This window comes from Hyalella azteca, unplaced genomic scaffold (assembly GCF_000764305.2).
Source record: "Hyalella azteca isolate HAZT.00-mixed unplaced genomic scaffold, Hazt_2.0.2 contig4627, whole genome shotgun sequence".
In the NCBI taxonomy this organism is placed as follows: Eukaryota; Metazoa; Arthropoda; class Malacostraca; order Amphipoda; family Hyalellidae; genus Hyalella; species Hyalella azteca.
This window is the reverse complement of record NW_025934840.1, coordinates 68,791-81,704: the sequence shown is the minus strand read 5'-3', so window position 1 is coordinate 81,704 and position 12,914 is coordinate 68,791. Positions and strand designations below refer to the sequence as shown.

At 39.9% G+C, this 12,914-nt stretch overlaps 2 protein-coding genes and 1 long non-coding RNA gene across 6 annotated transcripts; all 3 read right to left on the bottom strand.

Annotated features, from left to right (window-relative positions):
• Positions 1 to 438: 438 nt before the first annotated feature.
• On the bottom strand, positions 439 to 2,862 carry LOC108665342. The gene is made up of 3 exons (XM_018152087.2): positions 2,784 to 2,862; positions 2,035 to 2,150; positions 439 to 1,618 (listed from the first exon to the last, which is right to left on the bottom strand). Exons 2-3 carry the CDS (start codon positions 2,138 to 2,140, stop codon positions 774 to 776), a joined length of 951 nt encoding a protein of 316 aa, XP_018007576.1. The 5' UTR covers positions 2,141 to 2,150; positions 2,784 to 2,862; the 3' UTR covers positions 439 to 773.
• Positions 2,863 to 4,715: 1,853 nt separating this feature from the next.
• Positions 4,716 to 6,929, bottom strand: LOC108665345. 4 transcript variants are annotated; one of them, XR_007156645.1, is made up of 3 exons: positions 6,901 to 6,929; positions 6,092 to 6,210; positions 4,716 to 5,719 (listed from the first exon to the last, which is right to left on the bottom strand). XR_007156645.1 is itself a non-coding variant. In XM_018152089.2 (3 exons), the coding sequence occupies exons 1-3, from the start codon at positions 6,647 to 6,649 to the stop codon at positions 5,373 to 5,375; spliced, it is 570 nt and encodes a 189-aa protein (XP_018007578.2). In that variant the 5' UTR covers positions 6,650 to 6,652; the 3' UTR covers positions 4,716 to 5,372. The 4 variants fall into 4 exon arrangements, 1 of the variants encoding a protein (XP_018007578.2); XR_007156644.1 differs by lacking the exon at positions 6,901 to 6,929 and adding an exon at positions 6,820 to 6,886; XR_007156646.1 differs by lacking the exon at positions 6,901 to 6,929 and adding an exon at positions 6,489 to 6,511.
• Positions 6,930 to 9,635: 2,706 nt separating this feature from the next.
• LOC108665343 lies at positions 9,636 to 12,268 on the bottom strand. Its single transcript, XR_001930434.2, has 3 exons — positions 12,190 to 12,268; positions 11,136 to 11,254; positions 9,636 to 10,671 (listed from the first exon to the last, which is right to left on the bottom strand). It is a non-coding gene; the product is annotated as an uncharacterized LOC108665343 (long non-coding RNA).
• Positions 12,269 to 12,914: the final 646 nt, after the last annotated feature.

Here is a 12,914-nt window from a genome sequence, read left to right as displayed (position 1 = left end):
GATACTGGTACACAAAGACTATACGTCTAACAGAATTTTCACACTGCTGGCAACCAAATCGCAGTTGGCCATGAGAAATATATTCATCAGAGCCTAGAATTTTTCAAAGCAATCTACTTTCCCTTCCTTGTTTATTCTCGCTTGACGACTCGTGTCATTCATTCCGTAAACATGTAGTCTTCTCATGGCTGTTCTATGCTAAACCGTTGACTTTAAGTTTTCCTTCTATTTTCGAGCTCTAACATTCGGATAATTGACAAACTGGGATAAAAGACTAGGCTTTATTTAATAAAAAATCTTAACCTACTAAATAAAAAGATAAAGATTTTTGTACACATTTTCCTCGCCAGTTATCCTTACTGAAGTCATGATAGAAATATTAGGTAAACCTGATATTAAATTTAAAAAATTATGTTGAATGGAAGCATAGACATTAGCTTTGATTCAAAATTAATTATTTAAAAAATATAAAGGGCAACTATTCAAGAAAAACGTCCAAGTTATAACTTTTTCTAATAATTCCCTATGCCGACTTTCAATAGTTCCACATAAATCATCGAAACGCATACACTATTTTACATCATAATCTTATTGTTAATATTGTTGATTATGAGCTCAAGCAGCTAAAAATCTTGGCGACTGATAAATTCTTCATCAAGTCGAAGCTAAAAAGAATAAAATATTTCGCCACCGATAACAAGTGATTTTTCTCTTGCACATGCCGGAATGGCCTATTCGCTGTCCTTCCATTACGATGCACTTCAATCTCTCGACTACCCCTTGGGAGTCTGCTCAGCTGTAGCTCCCGAGTCAATCGGTACCTTCGGTAATCCAGTTTCAGCTGCAGGTTTCGTTTCGATGAGAATTTTTACGCGATGCCCGTCGAAAGCTATACGATGACCGTCGAAAGCCACACTTGATTGGCAAGCTAAACTCTGCTCAACTGTCTCTCGTGGCTTCTCTTTATTTTCCTTTGTAAGCGGTCCCTCAAACACGGGCCTGAAATGAAACTCAGTTGGTCTATTTTCTTCTTTGGTACCTTTACATGCTCCCGGTCCACTACTAGCCTCAGGTCGGACGGTACTTGTGGAGGCAACAGGGTTAGTTTTGTGCTGGGACTTAATAGGGAGTACGGGCGGTGCAAACTCTCTCGGAACATCATAGGCAGGTCCGGCTGAACCTTTTTCATTAGCCAAGTTCGATAAATTAAACTCTGTTTTTCTACTGTCTTTTCCGCTACCCATACATGCCGGATATTCCGTTCTAGCCTCGGCTCTGGTTGCGGTAATTGCATCGTCTTTGTGCGGATATGTTGGAGCCGGTATAGGCGGTGCGAATTCTCTTGGCACTTCATAGGCAGTTTCATCTGCACCAGCTTCAAAAGTTAAGTACTCAGCCGTAGGATTCTTTAATCCGAGGATTCCCGTTCTCAGCCCGTAGGATTCTTTAATCCGAGTCGTTCTTACTTCTTCCTCTTGTGGCTGCCTTCTAGCTTCTCGAACGGCATCAATTTTATCCTGAATGAGGGCTAACAGGTCCAATCTGATAGCAATAAAAACTAAAGGACCTCCTATGAAGATTGCTGCCAAAAACGGAAGGAATCCTTGCGCCACATGCCCTGCACATTCATTCAAGGGTTTCACACATATGAATGCAAGTAACTATATAGCAATATGGTATGTTCCTATACTTTCGACCGAGATCACAAGTATAATCCGATATCAACAGTTCATGCTAAACGCACCCACAACATAAAAGGTAAAAGCCTCACCCGTCGAAGTCGTTGGAATACAAAATGCAATTTTAACTATCCAGTTTTCTAAAGTCTACCTTGCAATTGGTCATAAATTTAATTTAATTCCTATCTCTCCTTCACGTTTCAATAGTCACCCACCGTGCGCGTCATTTCGTGAACCAGAGGCGTAAGCAGGAAAGGACGAAATCCTAGTTATTTTAAAGTTACGGCCTGAAATAGTTTGGTCGATTATTGAAGTCCCATCCATTTAAAGCTGCAAAATGAAAGCTTCTACTTACAAGCGGGTCGAGCGACTCCAACGATGATCAGGATAGCTGTAGTCCAGCATACGAAGCAGCAGAGGATTACTCGGGTAGACGCAAGCACCCGCACATTTAAAGGCATGGTTGTAGTTCTGTCGGATGAAAAGTATTCCTCAAAAGCATCTGAAGCAGTGACGGCGAGACGCTTCATCAGCAAGAAGCATGCATTTTAAGAACGTGTAAAAAAGGTTTGTCTGCAGTTGATCTTTGGTAACCACGCAAAAATTTATAAAAATGCGCGCTCTTTACCAGAGAATATCCTAAACATAAGCAATTTCGAAGTTATTGAAATGGGAACCATTTAGCCTAATTAAATAGCATAACAAACTTTCAGTCACTATATCGGGCCACTGTCATTAACTTGAAATCGCCCAAAAGCTTTGCGCGTTAAGCTAATTACGAGCCGGGTAACGGTGAGACCGCGAATATTCAGAGTTATTTACGACGAGACTTCAGTTCACACCCACTATGGAATTCAGGAGAGCTTCAAGCAAACTGTCGACCGTTAGCCTTTCTGTTAGGTTAAACTTAAAAGAGTTGGTCTAGACTCGACTCATTCTACACACTAATACTACTTTAGCGTGGTTTGCAACTGACTAACATCCACGAGAGGTAGCAATAGCATTACGTAAAGTTCATTAAATTCAAAGCATTCGATAAATTTAATATACTAGCCTCGATATTTTACCCATGCTCCAATATAACGCATATTACACAATACTGACTTTTTCTGAAGATTCGAAGATTTCTTTGAGATGAAATCCGTCTGACAAGCCGTCAAAACGATGCTTGAGCACTATGTCATTGGAGTCAACTTTTTCTTTTTAGAAGAGCTTGCCGTTTCATATTCCAACCGTAATAAATTGTTTTTATTTTTAAATTGATAAATAATTTTGAATCAATTATGATAGATCAACGCTGCTGCAAGCATTTGATAATTTCTTAACATAATTTCTTAACATGAGCTATGATTTTTTTAACTGATTTCAATTGACTGTTTTAACGGCATTGTCTTATTGGGAGAATAAAATTTTTGCAAGTTTGGAAATGTGACTGTATTAGTTTATCGTAACTTGAGTAAAAATGTAAGAAATATTCTCCCCAAAGCGCATGGGCATTAAGAGTGTGTGTATTTCATATCATAATTATTAGCTGCGAATTGAATGGATGGGGCAAGCGCGTGCCGAACCGGGATGGCCCACGTTATCACGCACTTTTGTCGAATTGGTAGTTTATCCTCCTAATAATGATGCGTTCAAAAGGACTAAAGAAAAAAAATATAACTCAGTACTCACTGCAGTGAGTGACAGAGAGCGCATTTTCTCGTCGACGAAAACTTGAATTTACGGACAGACAGGACAGACAGACGGACAGACTGAAGCACAGACAGACGGACAGACAGAAGGACAGACAGACGGACAGACAGACGGACGGACATGACGAGCACAATAGCGCCTTTTTTCCAAAAATGAGAAAATGCTCTAAAAAGCGAAACGAAGCGCCGCCGGGACGGCTAACCCAGTAGCCGACGACAACGCTCACGCACTTTCGTCCGACCGCACGTTTCTCGTTGTAAAGTCTAAACAAAATTCGGAAAATTAACTCAAGGGGGCCTAGCGTTAGTGACTTTTTGAGAGGAATCTTTCGATTCCTCCGTTATAAAGCGATGTTGTCAACGATAAAAATTTACGATTGTTCCGAATTAGTGCTTGAATAAATTCAGCTTCACGTCGACTTCCGCGAACCTCCTCTGCAGGTGTGAGTTTGAATCGCTACTGCCGTGAAAAACCGCCTATATATACATTATTACATATACGGTAAAGTGAAAGATTACATTGAATACCATAGCAAGCTAAACTGTTGCGGCGAATCCACCGCAGCAGTTCACACGCAGGCATCGGGAGTCAAATTCTACGCCGCGTTAAAACTTTCCGTCGTGTGTGAATAGCAGTGTACATTTTGTATGTCCGGCGAGGTTCGGCGGTAAATACCGTCGGACGCTGGCAGTAATTGCCGCCCTGTGTGAAAAGGGCTTTACTGGTACGCTAGAATAGCACCTCAGAGTTTTGTTACCACTAACTCAACCATATCTTGGTATATGTCTCTTATTCATCATAACTCAAGATTCTTGAAAAAATCTATGAAAAAAAAACATTTTTATTCTCACTCGGCGGCTCAGGTTGATCATTCAGTAAACGCGTTTTCTGCTACTAGCTGTTCTATGAACTGTGATGCTGTGAAACCGTTAGAATAGAATAGAAGTGTCGGCGTTGAAGAAATGGGCCCATGGCCTGTTGCCGATTCTTGAACTTTTCGTGACTTGATTCGCAAGGGATCCGGCCTTTGGAACCCGATCTTTCCATAGCTGACGATTGATTGAGATAGCTGCTGGACTTATTGCCTGGTCCGTAATTTGCTGGGAATTTTAAGACTGGACATATGCTCCTGCATAGCTTCGTCTAGTCTGTTTTTGAAGATGTTCATACTCGGAGCGTCAACGATGCCATCAGGGAGGCTGTTCCACATGTTGCCGTTATCAATTACCATTTTCCTGCTACTTTCTCAGCCATGTTGCCGTGTTGCCGTTATCAATTACCATTTTCCTGCTACTCAGATCCAATAATCCGATCGTTGACAAACTTGAATGAAATACTGTGAAACATATGCAAACATTTAATTAAAATCTTGTTTTGCTAAATAAGAAGTAAGGCATTCTTTTGAAAAATGAAAGATTTACCGCATCAGTTATTTCTGGTGGGAAGTCGTTATATAAATATTAGGCTATTCTGATATTAAAAGTATAAAATTAGGTTAAATGGAAGCATAATATCTGTTTAAAATGATTGATTACAATTTTATGGGGTAACTTCTCAAGAAAAAGTTCTAATCGATGAACATTCTAATTTCCAGGAACCGTTTAAACCAATATATTAAAACGCATAGATTTTCCATCATTATCCCATAGTTGCACAACTGTTTCTTAACGAGCTTAAGCAGCTAAAACGCTTACCCCATTACCCTCAAAATCTATATTAACTATGCTAAAGCTCCCCAAAATATTTCGCACAAGCTCTAATAGACTGCTCGCCCTCTACACATTCTTCAGCAGTTTACTCTCCCGACTGCCAGGCTATGTTCGGCAGGAGCTACCGAGTCTATCGATACCTCTCCCAATCCACTTTCATCGGCAAATTTATTGGTGATCACAAATGTAACACGATGCTCTTTCCTTTCGAAAATGTCCTTCCTTCCAACACGGATCTGGAATAGAACTTGCCTTGTGTACTTCCTTCTCTCCTAATCGAATATGCTTCCTATTCCGTACCAGCCTCAGTTCTGGTGGTAGTGGAGGCAACAACGTCGTCTCTTCCGCGGGACGTTGTAACAGATTGGGGCGGCGAGAAATTGCTTGGCAATGCATACGTAGCACGGACTGTTTCATCAGAACCCCTTTCGTAAGCCATGTTCACCACTCCGCAGGGTTCTCCAAGAGGAGGCGTTGTTCTTGGTTCTTCCTCTTGTGGTTGCCTTCTAGCTCTTCGCACGGCAGAAATTTTGACACGCAAGTGGGTTATCAGATCCAGTCGAATAAAAAGAAAAATTATAGGACCTCCTGTGAAGATGGTTGCAAAAAACACGAGGTATGTACGCCCAAGATGCGCTGCACATTGATTTAAATATTCAAGTCAAACGAATTTCATTAATTAGACAACAATATGGCATTTGGATAAAATTACACCACGAGATTTTAAGTATTTTTTTTATATTAACAGTTCCACGAAACGCGCCCGGGATGCAAAATGTGATGGGGCATGTTCCGCCAAAAAGGCTTGAATAAGAAAGCAAATAAAGCAAATTCAACTATAAATTTTGATTTAATTTCATTCTTCCAGCTTAACACTTCAATCGTCACTAACCGGTGCGTCATATCGTGGAGGTGGGATGTAACTTACATAGAGTTTGGCCTTGAAGGATTGAACTGATCTTTTAATTACAATTCATTTCCATGTTCAAAGCCTAAGCGTTTACTTACGAGGTAGAAGAGCGATTCCAACAATGCTGAACAAAGCTATAATCCAGCATATGAGGCAGCAGTAGAGTACTACTCGACTATTGGGAATGACACCGCAGTCGACAGGCATGGTTGTAGCTCTGTGGGATGAAACAAGTTCTTAGAAATCATCAAAATTAGACATTAGTTACTGTTCAGCAGCAACATGCGTACATTTTAAGAACGTGTCTAAATAAATGCTTGCCTACCGTTGACCTTGTTTGCCCATAAAGAATAAAATAACAAAGAATAACTACGGAATTTAAAACGACCGTGGCCACTAATAATACGTTATTCCACGCAGCTATTCTGCAGTTATCGAACTATAACCCATTTATTCTGATTCTGTAGATTACAAAGCAAATAATCATACACTAACGATATCGGGCCACGTTCAACATTAACTTCAAGGCATCTAACAAAATTAGCTGTTAACCTAATTAGGAACACAGTAGTCGTGAAGCTACGCATAGAGCAGACTGAGCAGTATAGCAGAGTTATTTTCGACAAGACTTTTGGACGAACACTCTCGTAGGCCATCAAGAGGACTACTAGCACACTGACGACCGCAGCTTTTTCTATTAAAGTAAAGAGTTTCTTGTATGGTCACGGCTAACTCTTCATACTCAGAACAGATTCATTCAGCTGGGATTATTACCATCCACAAGTAGAATTTCAGCAAAACGTGAAAGTTCTTTCTTTCAACGTACCTATTTAATTAAATACTATAGTTTATCCTAATTGTGATGCGTTCAAAAGGACTAAAGAAAAAAATATAATACTGTACTCACTGCAGTGAGTTACAGAGAGCGCATTTTCTCGTCGACGAAAACTTGAAGTCACGGACGGACGGACATGACGAGCACAATAGCGCCCTTTTTCCAAAAATGAGAAAATTCGCTAAAAAGCGAGACGAAGCGCCGCCGGGACGGCTAACCCAGTAGCCGACGCCAACACTCACGCACTTTCGTCCGACCGCACGTTTCTCGTTGTAAAGTCTAAACCAAGTGGGCGATATCGCCCCCTTAGGTGCGGTGGAAAGATTTTGGGGGGCGGTAAGGAAGAAAAGGACCGTAGGGGGGCGGTAGCCCGAAGTAGATGTCAGAAGTTCGAACGTTTGCCGATTTGTACACAACACGTGCAGCGTACACGACTCCCAGCGATGGTTTTTACCCAGATCTGTTTTTTTTACCTCTCCTGGGTTTACGTCTCAGACAAATTAACGGCCGGACTCGCGGCCAATTTCCAAATTCAATGATCAAGGAATATCTCTCAAACTAATGAACTTAACTCGATGAAATTTGATACACGTATTCATTAGGACCTAACGGTAATGTTTAGCTCTTGAAAATTATTTGACTTTTGCCATAATTTGTTTTTCTTTAAGTTATATGGCAATACGGCTAAAATTCACAGTCATTAAGGAATTTCTTCCAACTTACTGAACAGATTCAAACGAAATTTTGAATTTACAGTTTTAACTACCGAACGGTAATGTTTAGCTCATGAAAATTTTTTCGATTGTGCCTTCGTTCGCATTTTTTTTCATTTCACCTTCATTCGTAATTTAAACAGCAATACGTGCTTGAATTCGCAGTAATCAAAAAATTTCTTCCAAACTACTGAGCAGATTTGAACGAAACTTAGTATTTAAATACCTAACCTCTGCAGCGATGATGCTTATCTCGTTACAATTTTTTTCGATTTTGCCTTCGTTTGTGAGTTATACGGCTATACGTATACAGCTATACGTAAACGGCTCTTGGTTGAACCGGCAGGTAGAAAAGCCGGTCGTTTCTCCTATATCTGTATAACTCGCGAACGAAAGCAAATAGAAAAATTGTCGCGAGCTAAACATCACCGTTAGGAGGTTAGGCATTTATATACAAAGTTTCGTTGAAATCTGTTCAGTAGTTTAGAAGAAATTTTTTGATCGCAAAGAATTTAAGCGACAAATTTCCCGGCGATACGGGCCGAATATAAGGAAGTGTGAAATCAAGAATGACGGTGAAATGGAAAAAAAACTCGCAAACGCAGGTGAAATAAAAATTTTTTAGAAGCTAAAAAATCACCGTTTGGTAGTTAGGAATGTATGTTCAAAATTTCGTTCAAATCTGTTCAGTAGTTTGGAAGAAATTCTTTGATCACTGCGAATTTCAGCCTGTATCGCAATATAACTAAAGGTGCTTATACACAGGGCTATTAGCTGCGTATATTGGTTGCGTATACTACAGTTTTGCAGGCTGAGAGCCTATACACGAGTATAGCGTTTTCGGTATACTGGCGGGCTAAAGGCCAGGTAGACGTAACCAATATACGCAACTAATAGCCACGTGTATAAGCACCTTAACGAATGAAGGTGAAAGTTAAACATTTTTTCACGTGCTAAACATCAACGTTATGTTCTGATGAATACGTGTTCTAAGTTTCAGAGAGTTGCGTTCATTAGTTTGGGAGATATTGCTTAATAATTGAATTTGGAGATTGGTCGTAAGACCGGCCACGAGTCGGGCCGTATATTTGCCCGAGACGCCTTTGTTTTCTAGTGTTCAACTGCTGAAACAGTTAAAACAGCTGAAAAACATATTAGTTCACTAAATGGGGTTCTATTTGTGAAACAAACAATTGTGTTTACCCTTTATCTTTTAAAATTGCAGCGTACTAAATTTCAAGAAGGAGGCGTATGTTTTTATATCTTTCTGTGGGGGGGGGGGGTGGCGCTAGAAATTCAATCGGGAGCCAAAGGGGGCGCCAGCCTGAAAAAGTTTGGGAACCACTGGTCTAAACAAAATACGGAAAACTAACTCAAGTGGGCCTAGCGTTAGTGACTTTTTGAAAGGAATCTTTCGATTCCTCCGTTATAAAGCGATGTTGTCAACGATGAAAAGGTACGATCTTTCTGAATTAGTGCTGTGAATAAATTCAGCTTCACATCGACTTCCGCGAACCTCCCCGGCAGGTGTGAGTTTGAATTGCTTGTGGCGTGAAAAACCGCCTATACATATATTACATATAATGTGAAAGATTACATTGAATCCCATAGCAAGCCAAACTGCTGCGGCAAATCTACCGCCGCAGTTCTCACGCAGGCATCAGGCGTCAAATTCTACTCCGCGTTAAAATCCTCCGTCGTGTGTGAATAGCAGTGCACATTTTGCATGTCCGGCGAGGTACGGCGGTAAATACCGTCGGACGTTGGCAGTAATTGCCGCCCTGTGTTAAAGGGTCTTTACTGGTGCGCTAGGAGAGCACCTCGGAGTTCTGTTACCACTAACTCAACCATATCTTGGTTAAAGTCTCTTATTCATTATAACTCTCAAGATTCTTGAAAAATTCGATGCAAAAAAATCTAATTTTTATTTTCGCTTGGCGGCTCAGGTTGATTATTCAGTGAACGCGTTTTCTGCTACTAGCTGTTCTATGAACTGTGATGCTGTGAAACCGTTGCCGATATCAATTACAATTTTCCTGCCACTTACTCAGCTCCAATAATCTGATCGTTGACAAAAGGGGATGAAATACTGTGCAACATATGTGAACATTTAATTAAAATCTCGTTTAGCTAAATGAAAAGCAGGACATTCTTTTGAAAACTAAATGATCTACCGCGTCAGTTATTTCTGGTGTGAAGTCATGATAAAAATATTAGGCCATTCTGATATTAAAAGTATAAAATTTGGCTAAACGGAAGCATTGATATATAGTTTAAAAGAATGGTCAACAATTTAAAGAGCGACTCTAAAAGAAAATTTCTTAATCTAAAAACATTCTAATAAATACTTCTTGCCAACTACGAACCGTTTCAACCATCACCTTAAAACGCAAAGTTTTCTATTATAATCTAATAGTTGCACAACTGTTTCCTAATGTCGTTAAGCAGCTAAAAGGCTTACCCCACGATAATTTCCCTTAACATCCTTATCAACTGAGCTAAATCTCAACAAAATATTTCGTCGCTAATAACTCGGTTCATTGATGCACCAGCTCTAATAGACTGCTCGCCATTTTAACATTTTTCGTCCGTTAACTCTCCCGACTCCATGCTATGTTCTGCAGGAGTCCATCGGTACCTCACCCAATCCACTTGCATCGGAAGGTTCATTGGAGATCAAAATGTTACATTGCGTTCTTTCCTTTCGAAGAGGTCCTTCCAACGCAGATCTAGAATAAAAATTACTATGTCTACTTCCTTCTCTGCTAATTGAATATGCTTCCTTTTCCGTACCAGCCTCAGTTTTGGTGGTAGTGGAGGAGGCAACAGCGTCGTCTCTATCACGAGACGTTGAAGTGGATAAGGGCGTTAAGAAATTGCTTGGCAATGCATAGGTTGCTCGGACCGTTTCATTTGAACCTTCATAAGCCACGTTCACAGCTCCGGATTCTTCTCCGGAGGGGAGGCGTTGCTCTTGGTTCTTCCTCTTGTGGTTGCCTTCTAGCTCTTCGAACGGCAGCATTTTGGCCACGCAAATGGGTTAACAGATCCAGTTGAACAAGAAGATAAACTATAGGACCTCCTGTGAGGATGGTTGCGAAAGACACGTGGACTGCTCGTCCCAGATGCGCTGCACATTAATTTAAATATTTAACACAAATGAATTCAAGTAATTAGATAACAATGTGGCATGTGCATATCATTTCAACTGAGATTACAATAATTTTTTTTGGAATTCTCGGGGGGAGGGGGGCAAAATGTGACGAGGCTTGTTCCGTCACAGAGTTTGAGTAACAAAGCAAAATTAACTATAAATTCTAAGAAATCAGCACCAATCCATTATAAATTTGATTTCATTCCTATGGTTCACACTTCAATAGTCACTAGCCAGCGTGCCATAGCATGGACGAAGGATTTAATCATGAAATTAAGAAATGAACTGTTTATGGTTAGGTACAGATATTGTCAGATCAATAATAGACCTACAATTCAATTCTTGCTGATACCACAAGAGTTTGGCCTCAAATGATTGGTCTGATAATTCAAATTCAACAGCAATTAATTTCCAGTTTCAAAACCTAGGAGTCTACTTACGAGGTAGAAGAGAGATTACAACAATGAAAACAAAAGCGATAAACCACCATTTCAGGAAGCCGATGAATTTTCTAATAATACTGCGAATGACCCCGCGATCGACAGGCATGGTTGTAGCTCTGTGGGATGAAACATCTTAGAAATCATCAGAATCAGTGACGCTTCAACAGCAAGTAGCATTCAATAACTTGTCTATGTAAATGCTCGTCTACAGTTGACCTTGTTAGGCCACTAAGAATACAGTAACAAAGAAGGAATTACTTTAGAGTAAAAAAGACACCTCGACTTCTAAGAATATGTTTTTCCATGAAGCTATTCCGAAGTTATTTAACTACAATCCATTTATCCATATTCTGTAGCATACTAATCAAATAAACGTAAGCTACATCGGGCCACTTTCGACAGTTTAAGGCATATAACAAAATTTGCGGTTAACCTAATTAGGAACCAAGTAGTCGTGAAGCTGAGCATAGATCAGACTGCGCGGTGAGGCAGTTATTGTCGACAAGACTTTAATGGTACAAACATCCATGTAGGCCATCAAGAGTGCTACAAGCACACTGGCGACTGCAATTTCTTCTATTGGGGTAAAGAGTTTCCTCCCCGATGACATCGTTGGCGCTCCAAGCATGAACGCGTTCAAGAAAAGACTAGATAAAGCTATGGAAAAATATATGTTCAGATTTGAAATGCCTAGCACCATATCGAACTCAGAAGTCGAGTAGCTACTTTAAACTATCGTCAGTCATGAAAAGATCCGGTCAAATGACATGATTTTAGATCTTTTGTGAACAAGGCACGAAAAGGAAAAGAATCGGCGACAGGCCACGCCAGGCCTACGCTTCAGCGCCGAGATCACTATGTTATGTGGTATAGTCACGACTAACTCTTTATACTATGAACAGTTTCATTCAGCTGGGATTATTGCCATCCACAAGTGAAATTTCAGCAAAACTTGAAGGTTTTTCTTGTCAACGCACTTATTTAATTCAATACTGATCTCTCAACTATTCACCGCATGACAACTAAATAACACATATTGCATGGTACGAACTTTTTCAAACGATGCGAAGTTTCGTTGGCGATGGCAAACGTCTGACCAGACGTGTTGACGTTAAAAAAGTGGTCGAATCAGCATTGTGTCTCAGAAGTCAACGTCTTCTTTTTGGAAGAGTTTCGTGTCTTACATCACAACTGTTTTATCATGGTAAATGGTTTTATGTATTTAAATTGACAACTTCTATTGTATCATTAAATAAATCCACCCAGCTGCCAGACATTGATATTTCTTAATGTGATCTGTATATACATGCTGTAACAGACTACATTACTTTAGCTATACGTTAATTAAAGGTATTGTCATACCGGGATACATTTTTGCGCACGTTTTGAAAAGTGACTATTAGTTCACTCCAAATTGAGAAATTCTAGCGACTGCGATCGAATTATGTCCAAAGTGAACACTGTTATGCATAAGGAGTATCAAGGAGTATTCATAAGCGAAGGGAAACGTTTTTGGTCCAATACATGTAAGTGGAACATGTTCCTTAATGTGCCGTATATTGTCAGTTTTTCGTCGCTGATGATATATTCATGAATTGTAAGAGTTATGCATGTTTTTTTTGCAAAGATCTGTTTTTCTGCAAAGAATAGATTTTTGAGGGGTTTGAAGGAATAACTTGTTCACGTTAGTTTCTTCAACGTTTTGGGACGGTTTTACATAAATTACAGTTTATAATAGTTTCAATTTTAAAAACGATTGGTCAATCCAATATTTCT

What these genes read in the sequence shown, in the direction of transcription:
- LOC108665342 (XM_018152087.2), bottom strand. Translation starts at nt 2,140, where the DNA reads ATGCCTTTAAATGTGCGGGTGCTTGCGTCTACCCGAGTAATCCTCTGC. An exon ending in TGGAGTCGCTCGACCCGCTT is followed by an intron (nt 1,619 to 2,034) that starts GTAAGTAGAAGC and finishes ATGAATGTGCAG; the next exon opens with GGCATGTGGCGCAAGGATTC.
- LOC108665345 (XM_018152089.2), bottom strand. Translation starts at nt 6,649, where the DNA reads ATGGCCTACGAGAGTGTTCGTCCAAAAGTCTTGTCGAAAATAACTCTG. An exon ending in ACTACTGTGTTCCTAATTAG is followed by an intron (nt 6,211 to 6,545) that starts GTTAACAGCTAA and finishes TTCATCCCACAG; the next exon opens with AGCTACAACCATGCCTGTCG. An exon ending in TGGAATCGCTCTTCTACCTC is followed by an intron (nt 5,720 to 6,091) that starts GTAAGTAAACGC and finishes ATCAATGTGCAG; the next exon opens with CGCATCTTGGGCGTACATAC.